General features: G+C 52.4%; 1 protein-coding gene across 1 annotated transcript; it reads right to left on the reverse strand.

Annotated features, from left to right (window-relative positions):
* Positions 1 to 1,643: 1,643 nt before the first annotated feature.
* LOC102456604 (chemokine-like protein TAFA-5) lies at positions 1,644 to 23,342 on the reverse strand. The gene is made up of 5 exons (XM_075909897.2): positions 22,676 to 23,342; positions 22,079 to 22,185; positions 9,440 to 9,592; positions 7,344 to 7,471; positions 1,644 to 3,906 (listed from the first exon to the last, which is right to left on the reverse strand). Exons 2-5 carry the CDS (start codon positions 22,173 to 22,175, stop codon positions 3,898 to 3,900), a joined length of 387 nt encoding a protein of 128 aa, XP_075766012.1. The 5' UTR covers positions 22,176 to 22,185; positions 22,676 to 23,342; the 3' UTR covers positions 1,644 to 3,897.
* Positions 23,343 to 23,571: the final 229 nt, after the last annotated feature.

Consider the following 23,571-nt stretch of genomic DNA (forward strand, 5'->3'; position numbering starts at 1 on the left):
GGTGGAGACATAAATTTGTGCCTTGGAGACTGTCCCTCTGGACTCTTCTGCAGGGCTTCACCTCCCTTCCTCCCTCCTATCCCCCGCCCCGCCTGGCAAGGAGCATGATCTAAATGCTGCTAGCTGCTCTCCAGATCCCTGGATGGTTTGTCCAGGCACAGGTGAGTTTGTTGTATTTTGGGTGCACATCCCAAAGAGGAGGCTGTCTCCTTTAACCCCACTGGCCTGCTTCCGCAGAGCTGTCGAAGGGCCGTGCTGGCTGCTCCCCTTCCCAAGCTGTATCTGCTCATGCGCAGGAGGGAGAGGAAAGGGCAGCCTGGTGTGTAGGGCTTTGTAACGGGACTCGAGGCTTTACTCCAGCCGTGGCAGTCTGGATGGGGAGACATTAGCTGTGGACAGTAGGGTCTGATTCTAAGGGACTCAGCAGCCACAGATGACAGTGGATTTTTCCCAAGAGCTCAGCTCTCATTGTCAGACTCGTGGCCAGATTTTTATACCCGGCACACCGGGCTCCGCTGTAAACCCACCTGGCCCCTTCCCCTCTCTGGGTGTTGCTTCTAGTGTTGCCTGATGGTTGAAACAAAAATACCAAACCCCCCCCCCCCCCCCAAAAAAAAACACCAGGAAAAAAATTCTGTTGAAGGGAGAAAAAAGAGGGGGAGACCAAAGTTGTTGAGCCAAAAAAAAGGACCCCAAGGACTTATTTATCCCCCCCCCAAAAAAAACCCCAATTAAAATAAAACAGCATGTCCCCTTTAAGAGTGAGTGCAGGGATAGAAACAGGGGAGCGGCTGAGCACTGTTTCCCCTAGGTCTTTTGGCCGGCAGCCATTTTTTGCCAGCAGTCTTGGGGAACCAGGTAATCATGGGGGCTGGGGTCGGGGGGCTGGGGATTCTGGGGGCCAGGAGAGGCTCGGGGGCGGGGGAGAGGCCCGGCACTGAGTGTTTGTAGGGTTGCCAAGTGTTCGGCATTTTCGCCTCCTAGCTAGGGAAAAATTCAGAGAATACCGGACATCTCAGGCATCCGGTAGTCTCTGAATTTTTTTACCGGACAGGAGGCGAAAATACCGGACTGTCCAGGTGAATACCGGACACCAGGCAACCCTAGGCTTCCCCACGCTATACAGCGGGAGCATAACTTCCCCTCTCTCTTGTGGAGGTGTGAGAAGGATAAACGCAGGAATGGGGTAGGCTGGCTCAGACATTCCAGTGGGAATGGGGCTGTGGAAAAGACTCTCCCATAAGGTCAACCTCGGGAAAACACAGCCCTCTATCCAACCGGGCTGCAAGAGAAGACTGCAATTGGCTTTGGGACCTCACAGCAGCTGCTGTAGTTCACTGGCCAGTCCAAGCTGGTTTGCTGTGCCCAAGGTCAGGGAACGAGAGCATGCCACTGAAACAGGCGGTGGTGGCTGCAGTGTGCTGGCTCGCCATGAGGCCTGAAGCAGTGTAGGGCTTCCCATTCAATCCGCCTGTCTGTGGAGGGACCGCAGGACCACATCCAGGATGTCACCACTGATTCCTGGTGAGAGGTGCCTGCTCCGTAGGAGCCATCGCCAGGAGCATCCCCCACCCTGCCCTCGCTGCTGTGGAGCGGCTAACGGCAAAGCATCACCAGAGACAAATACCTGACCGGAAGGGGTCTCTTTGACTAATAAAGTTAGAATTTTATTTCCGTACATTGTCAACATCACAAGTGTGCAGGAAACGTATTCTAGGGGGAACGGTCCCTCGGCTGAGTCCCGCTCCCAAGATGGGGTGGGGTGGACCCCTGTTCATATTTACAAGGTGATGGGGTCGGGCTGGCCAGGACAGGGGATCTTGCCCTAGCAGCAGTTCTGTAGACAGCATGGAAGAGGCCAGGACCAGGACACCCCCGAATATTGCTTGGTTGCAGAGAATGAAAAGTGGAACCCAGGCTCAGACCCACCCTGCAATCCCCAACTACAAAGCCACTCGGGCAGCCGGGGCAGGAAATGCCTGTGGCCTGACAGCAAGAGCCCTCTTGGACAATGCTGCCCCGTTGTCTAGCATTCAGGGCAGCTGAACTGAATGTTGTCCCTGAGCCGCTCCTCTTTTACGCCAGTGTCTCAGGGACTTCTGCCGACTTCGAGCCACGCTGCTCTTGTGCGGTCTCTCCTCAGCCTGCCTTCTCCCACGCTGCCCCTTGAATTACAGGTGACATTTCCTGCACGTGTCCTTCCCCCCATGCAGAACCCGTCGTTCTGCGGGGCCTGTCTGCACCAGTGTCCAGACACAAGCCCACTGCTCTCCATGTGCTCTCCTGGCCCTGTATCTGTTGGTACCTTGGAGAACATGCAAGCTCCAAGATCCAAACCCATCTGCTGCTCAGGGATGTCTCCACCCACAGCTTTGATTCAGGCCCTTCTCAGAGGATAAACTCTTCGGGACAGGAGCCTTCTCTTTCACAGCTGTGTAGTTCTGACCTCCATAAACCTTTCTATAGTCTATAGAGCAACCAGAGCAGACATAAAAGGCCTGGTCGTGAGAGGTGCCAAGCAATTTCAGCAGCTCTTGGCTTCTGAGTGGGTTGTAAGCGCTCAGCACCTCTTGGGCCTTGCCAAGACAAGGATGTGGAAGGTGTTAACAGCCCTGCAGGGGCTACGCAGTGTGCTTTGAGTACGTGCTACTGGAGTTATCCAGGCTTTGACATGAGCCCTGCAAGACATGTTAACTGGACACTGCCCGTCTGCACCAGGCCACGAATGCCTTCCAAATCTTGGTATAGACACAGCTGAGTGTTTCCCCAGCACCCTGACCGGCTCCACAGACCTTCCTTCTATTCCCACCCAGGGATCAGACCAATGTGAGGCAAACAAGCCCTTCCAACTCTATAGCTCAGTCACACAACAGCCTCACTCCATCCTCTGTCTTCCCTCCCCCGCCGCCCATGCACAGGGCGAACGTTCTCCACTTATAAGAACCGGACCCGCGTCCACGAGGTTGGAGAACTCTCGTGGGAGCAAGTGTCCCCATCCCAAAAGTGATGCTTGGTCAATCAAGGCCCAAACCCACCACACTGGGACCGATCACAACCAATTAACCTGACTCAGTTTGAAGGTTTCCCCACATGCACCCCACGATGAATTAACTGCAAGTAGGTGAGAGGCTCAGATTTTATTCCTAGGAATAATCTGGTTTCTGACTACACCTGGGGAGATTGTGAGCTGCCGATGGGCAAGCTGCAAATGGAAATCCTTCAATCCACGTCGGGCCTATAGAACAACCCACAACAGCCTGCGCGGCAGGGTGGGGGCTGCCTCTCTCTGCCCCTCCCAGTGTCAGGGAACTCTCCAAAGGACTGCAGATGAGCTGGTGGGGTAGAGCTGAAAGGACCGTAGCTGAGAGCTGTCCCCTCTGCACCCTTTCACTCTGGAGATTGGGGTGAGGGAGAGAAATACAAGAGCGTTTGCATCATGGTGATGGACTGACCCCCCCACGCTCCACTCGGCTCTGGTTAAACATCCATCTGAGTCTGTTTCCTCCTTGGGTCTTTGATCTGGGCCGCTCCCCAGTGACCTAGAGCCAGCCACAGCAAAGATGCTGCTTTTGAACCCTCTGGGTGCCCCAGGGCCATTACCTCTGTCCACAAAAGGTTTGCAGAAAGGTGCATTTCAGTGAAAATCCCTCCAGATGATAATCCCGTCCCATCTCTCCAGCTGGAGGCATCATCCCAGCTGGCGACAGAGCAGCCCCCAGCCCAGGCAGCTCTGTCCAGTGTGCAGCAGCAAAGCAGAGGCCGACAGGCCCTGCTGCAAGGAGACCAACCCATGGGGATGCAGCCAGAGGGGCCAGCCCCCGCCCCAGGGAGACGGTCGTTGTACTGCTGCATCAGCCAGGAGTGGAGATGCCAGGCTCAGGCCATCAGCTGCTGCTGTCAGGAGACCTGGGGAAACAAAGCAGACAGGGAGCCTGTCAATTCCCCCCCATCCTTCTCCGCCTCCTCCAACAGTTCTGGGTGCTCCGGGCCTGGTCAGACCCTGCCCAGCAGCCGTCTCCTACCTGGAGCATCCTCCCTGTTCAGTTAGCTCAGCCCCTTGTCCCTCTGTCCAGCTAGGGAGATGGGGAGAGTTCAGGGCACCGTGGCTCTGCCCGTTCCGAGGAGGAAGGGTCCTAACCCAGAGATCAGAAGAGCAGGGGGAGGAGCGATGTCTGCCTGCAGGGATGGGGTGCAGGCCCCAAACAGGGGATCCGGGGGGGGACACTGAGCGGAGGGCCCTGGACACAGTATATGGGCGGAGTTCAAATGCCAGTGTCTAGCCACAGGGCAAGCTCGTCCTGCCCTTCTGCCAACGTGTCTCAGCCCTGTTTTGCCATTATCTCGCCCTGACATTTATCAATAGGAGTAGGGCAAGGCAGTCATGGCCCATCTGCCATGTGGTCAGATCCCTGGGTTCAGAACCTCTTCCCTAAGGGTACGTCTACACTAGCCCCCTAGATCGATCTAGGGAGGCTAATGAGGGCGACCGAAATTGCAAATCAAGCCCAGGATTTAAATGTCCCGTGCTTGATTTGCATGTTCCCGGCTGGTCGCCATTTTAGAAATTGACTAGCCCGAAGTAACTGCCCGCGTCTACACGCGGCAGTGAAACGGGATTCCGATTTAAAGCCCCTAAATCGAATTAGCTGGTAAACCTCATTGCAGGATTTGGTACCAACCATGCAGGTAATGCCCATCCTTTCTAAAAGTACTCCATCATCATAGGGGCATACGCTGTGAAGGGATCTCTTGGGCCACTGGATCTAGTATCTGCTGTTACCAGAAGTGGCTCTGATAACCCGGCCCTGACAAACCCAGATGGGACACCAGTGCTGGATACAGAGTCTTAAGGCTGCAGATCAGGTCTTGATCTCTCATAGATACACAGCTAATCAGATTTGTAATTTTCCACATTGTTTGTCATTGGAACTCACCACCACATTAAGTCACTGACACTAAGGCTACGTCTAGACTGGCATGATTTTCCGCAAATGCTTTTAACGGAAAAGTTTTCCCATTAAAAGCATTTGCGGAAAAGAGCGTCTAGATTGGCATTTTTTGCGGAAAAGTGTCCGTGCCAATCTAGATGCAGTTTTGTTAAGAAAGCCCCGATTGCCATTTTGCCATCGGGGATTTTTTGCGCTAAACACTTTTTAGCTCTCTACACTGGCCCTCTTGCGCAAATTATTTGTGCAAGAGGGCTTTTTCCCGAATGGGAGCAGCATAGTATTTACGCAAGAACACTGACAATCTTACATGAGATCGTCAGTGTTCTTGCGCAAATTCAAGAGGCCAGTGTAGACAGCTGGCAAGTTTTTCCGCAAAAGCAGCTGCTTTTGCGGAAAAACTTGCCAGTCTAGACGCAGCCTAAAAGTTTAGCAAGATTAACAAAGGGATTAGATGTGTACATGGATCCCTTGAATATCCAAATGGAGCATACAGTAGTTATTGCTAGCCAGCATTTTAGAAGGGCTAGACATGGTTGAACCTGATCTCTCTAAGGCTACGGCTACACTGTAGCCATCTTGCGGAAAAGCTTATACAAACGAAGTGCAGCGTGGAATATCGCCGCGCTTCATTTGCATAATTAATTAGCAGCCACTTTTGCGCAAGAGGGTTTTGTGCAAAAAGGAGCTGAGTAGACGGCTCCTTTTTGTGCAAAACCCCTCTCCTGCGCAAGAGGATGAGAAAATGAGGAAGAACGGCTCTTGCGCAAAAGGGGATTTTGCGGAAAAAGGAGCCGTCGACACCGCTCCTTTTTGCACAAAAGCCTCTAGCGCAAAAGCAGCTGCTAATTAATTATGCAAATGAAGCGTGGCGATATTCCATGCCGCGCTTCATTTGCATATGCTTTTCCGCAAGAAGGCTCCAGTGTAGCGGTAGCCGACGGGATCAGGAGGAGATGATGATAATGCAGGTTTTCCCATAGCTGCCCATTACAGGCTTCTGGCACCCTCCTCCAAAACAGCAGGTGCTGGTCACGGCTGGCAACAGGATAATGGGCTAGATGGGCCCTTGGTCTGCCCCAGTCTGGCTGTGCCTGTGATACGAATCAGGAAAGGCCTTTTCCACTGCACTGCCCAGAAATCAGCCCTGCCCGTGGGCAGCTCGTTCTAAACCAGCCAGAGAGCCAGGGTTCTGCAATGGCTCCTTACTCCTCCCTGTGCAGCAGAGCATCCCTCCCGTCGTGCCTTGAGACAATCCCAGGAACTGGAGCTGGCTAGGGGCCAGGACAGCCATGCTCACAGGACCGCCTGCCCACGAGACACACGGCCGTGGCCTGCCAATGCCTGTCTCCCCTGTCCTGCAGGGAGCGTAATTCACTTTTCTCTCCATCTTAATGTCTCTGACATTAATAAAATATCTGGCGGCACTTCTGGGGCTCCTGCCAGCAGTGTCTAGCTCCCCGTTCATTGTTATTCACTTGCTGAGCTGACTGCAGCGCAGCCCCGTGGGCCTCACGCAGGGGGAAGCCACGCAGGTGCGTCTGGTTTGGGGATGCCACTACAGAAGCATGTCACTTTGACAGCCCTGAAGTGCAAGATAAACAGCCCCTTCTCCTCCGGTGTTCCTTCAGCCCTCCCCACAGCCGAAAGCGGGCTTCTGCCCCACTCCGCTGCCTGCCGCCTAACAGAAAAGGGACCCAGCTCAGACCCCGGATACCCCAATGTTTGGGAGGCACCTGGAATCGGTACCCAGATCTGAAGCCCCGAAGTGGCGCCTGTTTCTATAATAGGCCAAACCGGAACTACTGATCTCAACCCCCCCCCCCCACACACACACAATGCTTGGGGGCAGGAAGGGCAGGTTTTGCAGTTAGGGCTTGTCCTTTCCCCAGAAGCCTATACATTACCCCAGCGTTCCTGTGGGAGCTCAGGAAAGCACAGGCTGTTGGCAGCTGCCCCCTTTCGTCTCCCCCACGGTCCTGCTGCTCTGCCATGCCCTACAGCACCCCTTGCTGGGAACGGCAGGGACTGGAGTAGGCGGGAGACACCTGCCTCTGTTACAGTGTGTGGCGCCGGGACAGGCTGGCACTAAACCAGCTGTGCACCAGTCTGTGCAGGTGTCCGAGGTCGGCCGTGTCCAGGTCTGTTCCAGGCTGCAGCCTTGGCACAGGAGGGGAACCCAGCAGCCCCAATAGCAATACTCTTACATGCATGGAGACTGGCGTTCCTCGCTCACCCCTGGAGAAGGGACACAGCCCCAGTGATTCACCTTCCTTCCCAGCTCACACTAACCCCTCTCTCCAGACACCTTCCAACCTGGACATCCGCCCCTCGCCCCCGTCCCCAGCAGGTTTCTCCTCCCAGCTCAGGAGGGCAGGTTGCAAGGAGGTTACTTACTGTGACGGTTTTTATGCGGCCCAGTCGCCTCGTGCAGCTCCAGCCTGACCGATTTATTAACACAGTGCACTGCTCCTCTTCGTCACAGGGCTCCATCCCACACCACTGCTTACTGGCAATGAGCTGAGCTGCCAGAGAGAGCAGGATGGTAACAGAGCATGGAGCGGGGAGGGCGAAATCAGCAGGAGTCGGGAACAAGGGAGAGAGAGAAGCAGGGTGCAAAGGGAAATTAGACGGGCATATATGGGGATGGACAGAAAGGTGGGTGTGCATACAGGGGGCATAAATATATAGGGATACAGAGACAGATGCATATAGGGATGGAAAGATGGGCATAGAGAGAGATGGTATATATAGGGATAGATGGATAGAAAGGCGTGTGGGTGTGTGTGTAGGGATAGAGACATGAATGGGGATGGATAGATACATGGTGTTTAGAGATGGATATACAGAAAGGCATATACAGAGGATGGAGAGACAGTGTATATGGGGGTTGTGGGGGGATGGATGGGGGTGTACAGGGAAGGAAAGATGGGTGTATAGAAGGATAGATGGATATGCATGGGGCACAAGATTAAACAAGAACAGGGACAATTAAGGAAAGTAGAATCAGAGAGGGGAAAGGAGGGTTGGGTTAGGCAGAACACAGGGCAAAATAAAAATTGTGTCACGGGGCAGAGGAGACAAGGAGAGAGAATGGAGACCATTAGTAACAGTGTAAGGCAGAAAGTTACAATCTGTAACTGTACCAATATGAGATAACAGCAGGTTGCAGGCCAGAGACTTGGAGCAGCCTCTCATGTTTCCCACACATAGGAAACCTGCCCCCAGTGAGGGACACATTCCCTACACATTGCCATGTGAGATGACATGTCCCTCCCTTGCCGGGGCTCTGCCGGGCCTCTGACAGCTGCAGGGCACAGCAACCTGAGAAACCACAGTGGGGTTTTCTTTGCAGAACTCCAACCAGAGGATCCTCAACGTGGCTCCTGCCTCCCTGCCAGGGAGTGCAGAGAAGTTTGCTTGTGAAGCTGGACTCTCCAAAGAGTTCAGAGCCAGATTTTATGGAGGCATTTCCCACAAGGGGCCAGATACTCCAAAGAGCTCTACACCCGTTTAAAGCACCTAAATAAGGGCCGGATTTTCAGCAGTACCCAGCAGCTCCTGGAATGATGCTGTGGACAAGGTTTTCCAAAGAGCTCCCAAAGGCATCTTGGCATCAAACTCCCAGGCTGCATCTAGACTGGCAAGTTTTTCCGCAAAAGCAATTGCTTTTGCGGAAAAACTTGCCAGCTGTCTACACTGGCCGCTTGAATTTGCGCAAGAACACGGACGATCTCATGTAAGATTGTCAGTGTTCTTGCGGAAATACTGTGCTGCTCCCGTTCGGGCAAAAGCCCTTTTCCAGAAATGCTTTTGCGCAAGAGGGCCAGTGGAGACAGCTAAAAACTGTTTTGCACAAAAAAGCCCCGATGGCGAAAATCAGCATCTCCTATTGCACTCCTGGTAGCTTTGTCAGCCTCCAGGAGAAGGGCATTTTGGCTGGCTTAATGTATAGGAGCCTACGAATGAATAAACTTGGAAAACGAACGCCCCTCACTCCTACTGAATCTTATTCTTCCTCCACCAGTAGAGCTGCAGAAACTGGCCATGCAAAAATCCTCTTCCCCCGGCCTTGTTACCAACGGATATAAACGCGGATACAGCTGGACGTTGCTGGACCATGAGCAGGCTGTTTGGCTGTGTGTCATGTCACCTGTGTGGTTAGTAGCTCCCAGTGATGACAGGGGACGGTGTGCCCGGAACACACAGGGATGCTGGAACAATTTGTCTAGTGTGGGTGCTGAGAACCACTGAACCAAATGGTGATCCCTGTCCATGATGGAAACCGCTTCTAGCCAGGGGTGCGGAGCACGGCTGCTTCAATGCCCATGTGGACAAGAGGGCCTGAGGCAGCTGTCACTACAAAGTTGCATGTGACCATGGTGTGCATAAAGGGAACCAAGGGGCTAGAGGTGGCCTCATGACCCAGCCCCGAGTTCTCTGGAGCAGCTGGTGTGGGAAGCATGGATGGGAACCGTGCTACGCTCTCTTACCATCTACACAGGCAGGTTTTGCCCTCGTTGTGCCGGCGACTTGGCCTCTCCTGCAGGCACAACGTGCTGTCTGCCGGGCGATCATCCTCCTGGGATGGCTGAGGTCTCGGTTTAGTGCTGTGATCTCGCACATCCCCACCTCCAGCTCCTTCCCTGCAGCAAGAGAAGGGGACACTGAGCAGCTGCTGCACAGTCAGATGGGCATGGCACCTGCGCTCGGGGGGCTACCCTAGGAATAAGACCAGGAGGCAGCACATGGGCAACAACATGGCAAATGAAACTTCATGTGGATAAATATAAAGTAATGCACATTGGAAACAATAATCCCAACTATACATACAACGTGATGGGGACTAATTTGGCTACAACTACTCAAGAGAGAGATCTTGGAGACATTGTGGATAGTTCTCTGAAAACATCCACGCCGTGTGCAGCGGCAGTCAAAAAAGCAAATAGAATGTTAGGAGTCATTTAAAAAGGGATAGAGAATAAGACAGAGAACATCTTATTGCCACTATATAAAACCACGGTACGCCCACATCTTGAATACTGTGTACAAATGTGGTTGCCTCATCTCAGAAAAGATATATTGGCACTGGAAAAGGTTCAGAAAAGGGCAACAAATATGATGAGGGGTTTGGAATGGGCCCCATATGAAGAGAGATTAAAAAGACTTGAACTTTTCAGCTTAGAAAAGAGGAGACTCAGGGGATATGACAGAGGTCTATAAAATCTTGACTGTTATGGAAAGAGTGAATAAGGAAAAGTGTATGTACTTATTCCCACAATATAAGAACTAGGAGTCACCAAATGAAATTAATAGGCAGCAGGTTTCAAACAAACCAAAGGAAGTTTTCCTTCACTCAGTGCACAGTCAACCTGTGGAACTCCTTGCCAGAGGATGCGGTGAAGACTAGAACTTTAACAGGGTTCAAAAAAGAGCTAGATAGATTCATGGAGGTTAGGTCCATCAATGGCTATTAGCCAGGATGGGTAGGAATGGTGTCCCTAGCCTCTGTTTGTCTGGAAATGGGTGACAGGGAAGGATCACGTGAGGATTGCCTGTTATGATCCCTCCCTCTGGGGCATCTGACATTGGCCACTGTTGGCAGACAGGATACTGGGCTAGACGGACCTTTGGTCTGACCCAGTACGGCCGTTCTTATGTTCTTACATCTGGGTTCTAGGCCCAGCTCTGTCACTGGCCACCTGCTTGCGCTAGGCCACAAGTCAAAAAATGCCATTGCTTGCTGGGTGTCTCTTTCTTGGGAGCCCAACCAGCTAGGGCCTGGCTTTCAGAGAAGCTAACAGCCAGGTGCTCCCATGGTCTCCAGCTGGTGAAAGGAAACCTAAAGCCCACAGAGGTCTCAATGCAACAGTTCCTGGGAGGAACAACTCCCACAGAACTTGGGTCTGAGTCAGGACAACTCGGAACATGTCCCCATCTAGAGCAAAGGTTTTTCACCTCCCCTGGGGGCCAGGCACTGAGCACCTTCCCTCAGCTTCTTTCCTGTCCCGTGATGCTTGGGAATAGCTTAGACAGGTTCATGGGTCTTCTCCCCTGACCGAATGGAGGTGGGGGAGTCTTTTTACTCTGATCCCTTAGCACCTCTGCACAGGGCAGGCTGGTAGCATGGGGACGGAAAGGCAAAACTGGCAGGCTGGGTGCGTGCTGAGCCCAACTGCAGTAGCAGGCAAGGATCAGAAGTTCTTTAATCCAGCCCAGCATAGAGCGAGGCCTGGTCTGCCTGGTCCAAGACTCCTAGACTACGTCTACACTGCAGGCTTCTTGCACAAGAACTTTCTTGAGGAAAAGTTCTTGTGCAAAAAATCTTCCACAAGAGCACGTCCACACTGCCATGTGCTTTTGCACAAGAGATGTGCTTTCGTGCAAGAGCATCCATGGCAGTGTGGATGCTCTCTTCCACAAGAAAGCTCTGACGGCCATTTTAACCATAGGGGCTTCTTGCGGAAGAAATTCATGTTGTCTGTCTACACTGCTCTCTTGTGGAAGAGCTCTTGCACAAGAGGGCTTATTCCTGTTGGGGAGAGGAATAACTCTTCCGGAAGAAGCTCTGTTTTCCAACACTGTGCTGTAAATGTACTTGCACAAGAACACGCGTGCAGTGTAGACAGCTGGCAGGTTTTTGCGCCAGTACGGCTGTTCTTGTACAAGCAGCGTGCAATGTACATACAGCCCGAGGGTTGCCAGATGATTTCACCAAAAATACCGACCTCCGCCCCTCCCAAAAAAAACCACTGGGGGAAAAATTCTGTTGGGGGGAAAAAAGGCGGGGGGGGGGGGGGGGAGATCAAAGTTGTTGAGCCAAAAAAAAAAAGGACCCCAAAAATTATTAAGCAAAATAAAATAAAACAGCATTAAAATAGCATGGCCCCTTTAAGTGCACGGGGAGATGGTTGAGCACTAAGACCCAGGGAAGGCATTGCTTCCGGTCTTTTTGTTGGTGGCCGTCTTGTTTTCTTGATCGATATTGCCACCTGTCTACACTGGCCGCGAGTACTTGTGCAAGAACACTGACGTTCTAATGTATAAAATCAGGGCTTCTTGTGCAAATACTCTGATGCTCCTGCTCAGGGATAAGCCCTCTTGCACAACTGGTCTTGCGCAAGAGGCCAGTGTAGACAGGCAACATCAATTTATTGCGCAAGAAAGCCCGATGGTTAAAATGGCCATCAGAGCTTTCTTGCACAAGAGAGCGTCTACACTGGCATGGATGCTTTTGCGCAAAATCATGCCAGTGTAGATGTAGCTCTTCCCTTTAACCACAGGGGTGGCCGAGAAAATGACACAACTTCTTACACAACAACATGAATGATTCCTCTTTCCCTTCTTGCAAGCCTTGTGCCATAAACAGGAGTGCTGACCAGCACCTGGTGATTAGGCAGGTATGGGGTGGTCAGCCAATAACAATGCAGATAGGCATTTCAAACTGGCAAAGAGGGGTTTTTCTCTCTCTTCTGTGTTTGAGAGGCAGAGCAATTTCTTCCAAGTACTGAGGGAGATGGGAGACACTTCTCTCTCCAAGAATGGACTTCTTACAAAGTGTAAGTAGGGAAAAGTTTAGCTAATCTGTCAAGATGTATTGTTTGCCTTGTTCGGGGATGTGGAAATAATATCTGAGCTTAAGTGGGTTTTTTTTCCCTTTTAAAACTAAGTTTTTAGCGCAGGGACTTTCCCTGAGTATTTATATCAATTGGTGGCTCTTCCCATCTAACCACTTTACTATGCTTGCAACTGTAGTTGTGTGTTGATAATAAAAGTTTGTTACTTTTTTCTAATTAACTGGTATTGGTTGATTGTTGTATCCCAGAAGGTCTGTCTGGGTGTATCTGTATGCCTGACGGAGGGGTCAGCTACCACAGACTGCAGCTTGTTTTTTCTCTTTTCTTTTTTCAAGCTCTTTTGGGGGGGGAAAGAGCATGGAGCACCCCTGGGGTTGGTTTCAAGTATCCACTCTGTTGGGGATTCAAAAGTATTTGATGGTGGCAGCGGATTCCCCAAAATCTGTGTCTTAGGATTTTTGGGGGGAAGTTTTTGTACCAGAGCCTGTAGAAGCAAGTTTTAGGGTGCTCTTGTGGGCCCCCACTTCTGCCAGAGTGGGGAACAGCCTTGACACCCCAGCTGCAGCCCTCTCTCTATTTCTGACAGTCCTGCTCCTTCCAATGAGTGGAAAAAACCCACCTGTGTGCCATTTACCCCATTAGCTGGATAAAAACACTTGCCACGTTCCTTCATATTTCTCCAGATTGCATAGACGAAATCCTATGAGATCATTGGTGTCTATGTGAAAGCATTTGGCAGCCTTATCATATTTATTTGGCCTGTAATAAATAAATTCAATCTGGACTTTCCTAGACTAGGCTATTTGTTATCTGAGTAAGTAGCTGTGGGTGGATAAGATGTTTCTATTAGAATGGCATTCATTAGCTCTGACTTACCTTCCAGTATGCTGTTTTATGCCCTGTTTGGTTTGTTTTGATTAATTAGGGCCCAGTCCTTTATTCCTTACTAGAAGACTTACCTGGCATTGCCTGAGTCCTTCATGGTGGTATAGGGGGTGCGGGAGTCAGGGCGGGGCCTCGGAGATGTGGGGGTTCAGGGCAGGAGGTCAAGGATATGGGTGGGTATGAGGGTGAAGGTTGGGGTGGGAGGACAGAGGGTGGGGATGGCCACTGGCTTCTCCCTGGAGGTGGCCCAGAGTAGCAGGGGCACTCTCCCTTCTTCCAGCCCCTCCTAGGCTGGCAGGGGCTCTCTCCCTGCCCCCCTGGACCTTCCCATGGCGGATGTCACCTCCCTCACAGCCCCTCCCAGGGGTGGTACTCTCTCTCTCCCCTGACCTTCACCAGGATGGGGGAGCAGTAGGGGCTCTCTCCTTCCCCCACTCCCCGGGCGGCATAGAGAGGGCAGCAGAAGCTGCCTCCCACACAGTGGACCCCCACTTACCTTTTCTGGTGACAGGCAAAATGGCACAGCCCTGCCCCTTGGCGGTGCAGCTGGCCCAGTCGTCACTCCGGCTGCATAGCTCTCCCCTGAGGACAGCTTGTGCTCAGTGACCACTCTCCTATCACGTCCCTCTGAACAGCAGCCCCTCCCTTGCATGTTATGGAAACCAGTCCTTTTCCCAGAGCTGCCGGTTGTCCTGGCCTTGCTTTAAGTTAGGAGAAGAGGAAGCTTCTTGTTTATGAATGACCTGGATGAGGGGATGAAGGCAGATACGCTAGAGCAAGGATGGACAATAATTTCTGACCGGGGGCACTTCAGAAATTTTGGAAGTGGCCCTGGACCACCCTGGAAAGGGTGGGGCCTCAGACAGAAGGGGACAGGCCATTACGCATCTGTGCTTCCCCACCCACAGACCCTAATTGGGGAAGTGCACAAACAGAACCACCAGCAGTTCTAAACAGCTGGCGGTTCCCTCTAGCTACTCACGCTCCTGGCAGTGGGAGGAGAGTTCGCATGCTCCCCCCCGGGAGGAGGAGCACGTGAAGTCTCTTGCTCCTTGCGCCCGCCCTGCAAGAGAGCGCCCCGCTTAGACTCCCTTCGTTGACTTGAAGTGCCGAGCCCCTCGCAGAGTGGAAGGAGACTGCGCACTTCCCCCGCCCCTGCCACCAGGTCAATCAGGGCTTGGGGACGAGGGGAGCACACAAAGTCTCCTCCCGCAATGCCAGGAGCGCGTGGCTCTTCTAAGCACTGCAAACGGAAACTTCGCACGCTCCTCCTGCCCCCGAGCCCTGATTGACCCTGGGGGCAGGGGAGTGGCAGGGCTTCTGTGGGCTGGATCCACTCGGTTGGCAGGCCGGATCTGGCCGTTGGAGGCACTTTTGCCCTCTCCTGCCCTAGAGGGTAGGGATTAGGGTCCAGAGTGAGCTAGACAAATTGGAGAATTGGGCCAAAAGAAATCTGATGATGAGGTTTAACGAGGACAAGTGCAGAGTCCTGCCCTTGGGACAGAAGAATCCCAAGCATTGTTACAGGCTGGGGACCGACTGGATAAGCAGGTCAGCAGAAAAAGACCTGGGATTTACAGTGGATGAGAAGCTGGATAGGAGTCAACAGGGCGCCCTTGTAGCCAAGAAGGCTAATGGCATATTAGGGTGCATTAGTAGGAGAATTGTCAGCAGATCTAGAGATGTGATTATTTGTACTGGTGAGGCCACATCTGGAGTATTGCTTCCAATTCTGGGTTCCCCATTACAGAAAAGATGTGGTCGCATTGGAGAAGGCTCAGCGGAGAAAACCAAAAATTATTAGGGGGCTGAAGCACACAGGGGCGGCCCATGAGCCTAGGCAGTTGCCTAGGGTGCTGCCGGCCTGGGCGCCTGATGATGACGTCACGGGGCACCCCATGATTACGTCATGGCCATTGACGGCCGAGCAGGCGGGGGCACCAATCGTGCCTTCCGCCTAGGGCACCAGCTGCCACAGCCGGCCTCAGGCCGCTCTTGGAAGCACATGACTTACAAGGAGGGGCTGAGGGATTCGGGCATGTTTAGTCTACAGAAGAGAAGAATGAGGGGGGATTTGATAGCAGCCTTTAATTACTTGAAGGGAGGTTCCAGAGAGGATGGAAAGAGGCTGTTCAGAGTGGTGACAGATGGCAGAACGAGGAGCAATGGTCTCTAATTGCAGTGGGGGAGGTCTAGGTTGGATATTAGGAAATACTATTTCTCTAGGAGGGTGGTGAAGCCCTGGGATGAGTTCCCTAGGGAGGTGGTGGAATCTCCACTGAAGTGAACAGGAGTTAGGCACTAGCCATGTCACAGAATCAGGTCCTTAATTCATGGTAAACAGAGGACAAAACATTACAAAGCTTTCAGAACTTTGATCCTTAAATCTCTGGTCTTCCCCTGGCCTCATGTTACAATAGTGTCCGAGCGGCACACAGCCTTTTAATGTGTTCACCCTTAGTCTTTTTGTAAAATTGATCTGAACATTTAGCCACTTCCCTTTCTGCGTCAACAGCTTTGGGCTGCTCTGTGATTCTGGTGTGACCCCACTGATCTGGAGCCTGCTTAGCAGGAACTAAAACCAGACGGTCCCCACTGAAGGCAAGTGAGGGAGGCCTAGAGAATTTGATTGGGTCTCCTCCAGCCACAAGCAGTGCTCCTTCCCCTGTTGCTGAACAGGCGGTGGATCCTGATTAGGGAAAGTGTTAGAATAACTTGGATGGATGGATATAGGGAGGGAGCGAGGGATAACATGGTTTTCAAACAAAATTTGACTCCATCCACTCTTATCAGCTAAACCAACTTAGGAATCCGTGTAGTGGGAACCACTATTCAAGCGCAGCGTGGTTCCCAGCTCAGCTTCGAGGAGGCCAAAGTGGACTCCTGGCTTGCAACCTGATTCTCAGATCTGTTTACAGAGGACACTTACTCTGCAGTTTGTGCTTCTGTGGCTTGGGTGGAAACCCGGCTTTCACATGCAATTCCCAGAGCTGCAAAAGGCTTTCAGTCTAGATATGGGGTGAAACAGGACTCCAGGAGCAAGTCCATGGCAGAAGAGTGGCTTAGTTCAATGAGCCCAAGCTATTCAACTTGGCATGTAAAGTGTAAGGGCAGGGGAGTTCGTCCCTTGGAAGTTATGGTGTTGGTAACCTGGGTTTTAAATGCACATCAAAGGTAGCACAGGAAATGCTATTCGAATGCCAGTGGGCAGCTCCAGTTTGTCCTGGGTTATGAATCCAAATCCTCTGTTCCTCACAGCAATTATTTAACATGCTGCTATGCCCTCTCGTTACAATGAAATGAATTGCGTGTCTGGCGTTCAGAGTGTGTCTAGATTTAAAACAGCCAGTGAATATAAATCTGTCTGTTTCTAGCACTTCTCTCAAGCAGCCCCTCGAAAAACAGCATTAAAGCATTGTCTCCTCTTCTCATATGGGTAAGACACCTCCTGGAGCACCCGTCTGTTAGAGGAAAAAGCCCACACGGAGAAAGATGGGAGCAGGAAAATACTGGGCTGAGATGGGCACCCTATGGCTATTCCTAAGTGATGGATGAATAACACCGATGGTCCCTTGTCAATGCCAAAGTTTTAAAAATGCATAACCAGTTACTGGGGAGAATCTGCTAAAAATGGAGTCGGGGGGATGAGTATTAGGGGCATCAGCCACCATTCCTGGCCTTTGCTGGGTGCAGGCAGAATCACTGCTGCTGATGCAAACCTACAGTCTGATGCAGGCTGTCACAACTGTTCTGTAGGAAGTAGGGATGTTAAACTGCATTTATTAAGGTAAATGTGTAACCACTGAAAACTTCAGCGATTACACATTTACATGGGGGAGGTGGATTCCCGGGAGCAGGTGCATGTGGGGATCTACCTGCCCCCCCCTCGTGCCCCCCACGCTGCTGCCTCTGTATCAGGCAGCAGGATGTGTGGGCGTAGGCCACTCTGTAGGAGCCAGCTCCCCACGAGCACTGGCTCCCACCTACCCTTCTGCCCCCACGCTGCTGCCTGATACAGAGACGGCAGCATGCGGGAGGAGGGGCACGTGGCTTTCCCGTGTAGTAGCTCTAGTCTGTCCTCTGTAAGAGTCAGCAGTGCAAGGTGGGGGTAGTCGGCTCCCCAGGAGCTTAAAAGCAGACTCCCCCCCCCCCCACACACACACACCAGCTCCTGGAATCTGCCTCCCCCATGTAAATGTGTAACCGTTGACAATTTCAGCAGTTACACATTTCCCTTAATGCATTTTAACATCCCTGCTTCCTATAAAACAGTTGTGACTGCCTGCGTCAGACGGTAGGGTCATGTTGTGAGGGCCCATCGGCTAACCGTTTACACCTGTACACTTTTACATCCCTAGAAAGCTCCAACATGAGCCCTGTTTGGCCTACTGTTTGGTAGCTTTGTAGCCAGAATTGTTTGCTGTCCCCAGCCAGGCATCCTTGGGCCAAATACTGGTTCCTATAAAATCAATGAGAGACTTGCTATTGATTCAGCAGGATTCTGGTTTGATTTGGGATATGCCTTTGGGATCTGCACCAGAAGGATTCAGCATTTCCCCCTTGTCCACACATACAGTGCCCATTAGCTGTGGCCATTTGAATGATAGGCAATTTCCAATGTCTGGAGGAGATTTTGTGTGTCACATGTTGCAGAATTTTCCAACACAAGAGTGATGGCAGCTTAGAAAACATCTAATACAGATCCAAACGAAATCCTCTTATTAAAGGAGTCGGTGCCGCCAGCTCACTGCACTCACACAACTACAAGAGAAAACAACTGCTCTCAGTTGTCATCCTAAGTAGTCCGAGAAGAAACTCTCTAGGGTATTGAGAATCAAGGCTTGGAAAATGTTCGGGTCTCACTGAAATCTCTCTACTCCTTTTCCTCAAGGGCAGAGGGGGGAAGATTCATTTCAAAACTCCCTTAGAGGCATTCGAATTCTAGGCTCTTCCAGCCAGCCAGAGAGAGGATGGGTGTGTGGTTGTCATTTTGTGCCACTGACTTTTAAATTGGAACTCTCCCTCAAAATCACCAGAAACCGCTTTTCCCTCCACTAGGACACACACATGCACACATCTTACCACCTACACACAGTTGAGCCTAATCCTTAACAGTTGCCTATAGAACATGAACTGATTAAACCTGCCAAACCACATCTGGTGTAGGTAAGTGCAACTGTCCCCTTTATACAGACTGAAGAAGCTAAAACACACGAGTGTCAAATTCAGAGAGGGTCACTTTTCTGCTGAGTTACACTGGTATAAATCCAGAATAACTTCACTGGAGTCACACCTGATTCACAGTGGACCACCTGAGAAAGGTCACAAGATTTTCTCAAACCTATCCTGGGAATTAATGGCGGAGCTGAGGTTTGAATTTAGAATTTCCTGTTTCAATCCACTAGATTGTGCTGCCTCTCTGATTAGGCTTTTTCTCTATTTGCTAAGCAGGGCTTTCTTCTGGCTTAATATCTTAAACCAGAAAAACAATGGGGGTTTCTTTTCCTCTGGCATTGCAATCAGTGAGCTGCAGTCCTTTACCTCTACCATGGATGAATGACTGCCAGTTCCAGCTGCTTTACAAATGGCCCAGCAGGGGGTGCTGTGGAGTCAGGGAGCATCACACCCTCTAGGGCTGTGTCTAGACTGGCCAGTTTTTCTGGAAAATCAGCTGTTTTTCCGGAAAAACTTGCCAGCTGTCTACACTGGCCGCTTGAATTTCCGCAAAAGCACTGACTTCCTACTGTCTGAAATCAGTGCTTTTTGCGGAAATACTATGCTGCTCCCGTTCGGGCAAATGTCCCTTTTGCACAAAACTTTTGCACAAAAGGGCCAGTGTAGACAGCTCAGATTTGTTTTGTGCAAAAAAGCCCCGATGGCGAAAATGGCGATCGGGGCTTTTTTTGCGCAAAAGCACGTCTAGATTGGCACGGACGCTTTTCCGCAAAAAGTGCTTTTGCAGAAAAGCATCCATGCCAATCTAGACGCTCTTTTCCGAAAATGCTTTTAATGGAAAACTTTTCCATTAAAAGCATTTCCGGAAAATCATGCCAGTCTAGACGTAGCCGAGCTGTCCTGTCTTATAGCGCTGCTAATCCCAGCTGAGGCTTTCGCAGTTCTAGCCTCTTCCACGCCGGAGGCCAGACTTGGTCTCTTGCTTGACTGAGTAATGCTCCATCATTTGAATTATTGCATAAATGTTTAGTTACAGTTGATAATTGTGGCATTATTTATGGATCCACATGGCTCAGCAATGCTCCTCTCACGTCCTCATTTGCAAGCGCAGCCTCCAGAGACGAGGGAGAAGCAGCCTGCTTGCCAAAGCGCTCAGCATAGCGGTGCCGATTCAGGGGGTGAGCAAGCATCTTGGCACAGTTTGTTCAGGTTGCTGCCAGTCCCAGCAGTCACGCGGCAAATTAGGAGCAACAAAGCTAAGGAGCATATTGGAAGTCAAATGAGATATGTAGCTGAGGGCCTGTCCTTTGAGGAGCCGAGCAACCTCAAGTCATTCTGGAGTCAAGGGTGGACAGCACTCCTGCAGGATTGGGCCCCATAGAAAAGGGGTGTTCTCCACATTTTTTCCATCCAGCTCTCATGCCTTTTTCAATTATAGAAATCTGGGCCCCAGACCACAAGAGGCCATCAAGTCCTGCCCAAAGCAGGACCAACCCCAACTCAATCATCCCAGCCAGGGCTGTGTCAAGTGGAGACTTAAAAACCTCTAGGGATGGAGATTCCACCACATCCCTAGGGAACCCATCCCAGTGCTTCCCCACCCGCCTAGGGAAATAGTTTTTCCTAATATCCAACCTAGACCTCCCCCACTGCAACTTGAGACCATTGCTCCTCATTCTGCCATCTGTCACGTCTTTTCCAATATCCTACAGTATTTCCTTGGGTCATATGTGACACCCTCCTTCCCCATTTTGGCAGGAACTGGGGGACACACTAAGCAGTGTTGGAAGTGAATTTCATTTCAGATATAAAAAGGATCAGTACTGCATAAAATATCATCAGCAAACAACACAGAGAGAGAGATTCCATCTCTCATACTTTATAGATGTCTGGCCATCCCCAAAGTACCTTCTGGAAACCAGCTGGGACAATACTGGAAAGTGGGACCCATGGAACTAGACAAAGTTCAACCAGTGTACAACATAAAGCATGCTCCAGAAAGGGAAATTGTCAGGGCTCCCTGGAGTATTTTTAATCTGGCATTTTTCCTTTCACTGTCCTACTTTCACCTCTCTCTCTCCATCCATTCACTTGTCTGGGAGAAGAATCACTCTGGGAGCCCAAGTTGCAAGCCACACTATATGTGACTGTTCAATTAAAGATAACTTGGCTTATTTTAACTTATCCCAGCCAGCTCCCCATAGCAATAATATTTTGCACCCTTCACCTTTCACTTAAGCACTTCACCCCTGTTAATAAACAATCCTCTGTAAACACAGGCATAATGAGATTCAGTTCACAGATGGGAAACCAAGGCACAGAGAGACTTATAGCTTTTGAAATAACGGGCGCACTGTTCCAATGTCCCTGTAAACCTTGTTCCGTGAGGATTAAGGGACGTTTCGGAATAGTGCTCGGTACTCTGTGTACATAGTACCACATTTCAAAATAAGCTATTTTGAAATTAACTTGAAATAAGCTATGCAGTTTGCGGTAGCTCAAATTGCCTAGCTTATTTCAAGCTCAGAGTCCAGTGTAGATGCACCCAAAGGGACTTGCCCATAGTCCCATAGGAAGTCTATGAAAGAGCCAAGTGTTGCTCCCAGACTTCCTAATTCCCAGTCCTGTACTCCGGGCTGTTGAGCAAACTTTTCCCCAGGGTATCTGCAGATCTTAAAGGAGAGATTGTCCTATAGGCACATCCTCACTCATGATGGCACGGACTGTTTCCCTTCCCACTGGATGACTCCACTCTATGGCAACTACAGCAATTGCTTTACATGGAGAAGAAACATTGGGGAAGAACTGACTTTATCTAATGTGATTTAGCAGCTGGCAATAGGGAAGAGAAGCCAGCTCTGACCCAGTGCACCACACAGGCCCAGCATCCGTGAATTCTCCTTGCTGAACTCTCTAGCTTCCAGGGTTTATCAGTCCCCCAGATTCCCAGTCAGGTGAATCCTCCCCTTCCTCCAAGCCAGCACCTCTCAGATGGAAAACCAGTCCATAGTTCTGGCCAGGCACTTGGCAACCAAAGACCAAGCCTAGTAGTAGACTGAACCTCTTCTCCAGTGGGGAACCCTTGCTGGGAAGTTTGCCTTGTGCCCCCAAGGGCTCTGCTATGGGAAATCCCAGATGGGAGGGGGAAATCTATGTAAAAGTCATGATACCAGGCAGCTTTCCCTGTAAAGCTGAACAATTGAGTGGTCCCCCAGGAGAGACGCAAAGGGGCCTAGCTTTTTAGCAGAGCACCCACAGCCAGCAACATAGGTTTCTAATGGTGGTGCACATCCACATGCATGGGTGCACAGAACAACATTTATTTTGCACAGGGATGGGAAAAAAAATAAGAGGGAACATGGCACCAGGTGGCTTTGATGCAGGCTGTCTGGGGTGGCATGTGGCAGAAGGACACCCAATCCCTTTAAAAGTCCCCCTCCCCCAGCAGACACAAGGCAGCAGCGCTGGCAGGAGTATGATACTGAAGAGATTTACCTTCCTTAGGCGGGTGAGAGTACAAGAGCCAGAAGAAGAGCAGGCAGCAAAGCGTGGCACCAGTCCCTGCAGAGAGCTCTCTCCAGCCGGCCAGCATCCTGAGTGGGCTGGGAAGGGGGCAGGGAAGCAGGGCTGGACTGGACCCCCCACCTCTCTCACGCCGCGCGCAGTCCGGGTCTCTAAATCCAACTACCAGGGACGTCTCCCCCTGGCCCAAGGCAGCCCAGCATGGCTGGGGAGCGGCGGCGTTCCCTTCAGGGGAGCCACGGAGCGCACTGTGCCCCCTGGAAGCACTTCCAGCCAGGGGGCGTGGCGGAGCCCCGGGGCCCCCGGTTCTAGCCACGCCGTGGGTTGCAGCTCCAGGGGTGCAGGCTGGTTCCCTTAGCGCCTGGGTCGCCGCACTCCAGCATTGCGGGGGCCCACGGGCGGGGGATTAAACCCGAAGTAGCCGGCTTGTTTTTAGGGCTCAGGGCTCCAGGGAAAGTCCCTCTGCCCGGCGGGGCGGGGGAAGAGCCCGGATCTCTAGCCAGCTCCTTTGCATTCAGCCCGCAGAGCGGCGGCTAATGTCCCCCCCCCCCCCGGTTGGATGCAGTTTACCAGGCTGCGAGTCTCTCCGGCACCACCCGCAGCCCCTCCGCGCGTCCCTCCTGCAGCCCCCGGCGCAGCTGGGCAGCGAGAGGAGGGAGGAGGATTCACTGGAGGGCTGGGGGGGGGAGCAGCCTTCCCCCTCCCGCCCCCAGCTCGCTCCCCCCGAGGCTCGTTAACCTGTGGCAGCGAGCCGGGGGCGAGCAGCCGCACCGCGCCAGGCAGCATCCGCACGCGGCAGGGGAGGAATCCCGGGAAGCGGGAGGGGGGGGGGGGGGTTGGCTGAGACCGGCCACCCAACAGCCCCCTCCAGCGCCCCCCTCCCGGGGGTGTCGGCTCGCTGCAGCCTGCGGATCACCCCCCCCCCCCCCTGGCTAGGAGCGGCCGCTTCTACGCAGCCAACCACGGGGAGGGGGGGGACCAGCGGCCGCTTCGCCCCCCTCCGAGCATCCCCGCGGCTCCGGCTCAGCCTCCCCCCCCCCCCCCGGCGCAGGGAAAGTTTCTCCGCGCGCGGCGGCTCCCGGGAGCAGCCCCCGGCAAGGGGCCGCGCTTAACCCCTTCGGCGCTGCAGCCGCCCGGCCCGAGCTGCCGCAGCCTCCGAGGCGCCTGAGCCCGGGGGCAAGGCTCGGCCGAGCGGGCCACGCTGCATTTCTCCGCTCCAGCCCGGCCCCAGAGCGAGCCCGCAGCCGGGAGGCAGCCTCGCAGGTGGGGTGAGCTGCTCGGTGCTGGGATGCCCAGTTCGGGGGAAGGGGTCGGTGCTGGGATGCCCAGTTCGGGGGGAGGGGTCGGTGCTGGGATGCCCAGTTCGGGGGGAGGGGTCGGTGCTGGGATGCCCAGTTCGGGGGAGGGGTCGGTGCTGGGATGCCCAGTTCGGGGGGAGGGGTCGGTGCTGGGATGCCCAGTTCGGG

The sequence above is a fragment of the Pelodiscus sinensis genome, chromosome 27 (assembly GCF_052426305.1).
Source record: "Pelodiscus sinensis isolate ZL-2025 chromosome 27, ASM5242630v1, whole genome shotgun sequence".
Classification (NCBI taxonomy): Eukaryota; Metazoa; Chordata; order Testudines; family Trionychidae; genus Pelodiscus; species Pelodiscus sinensis.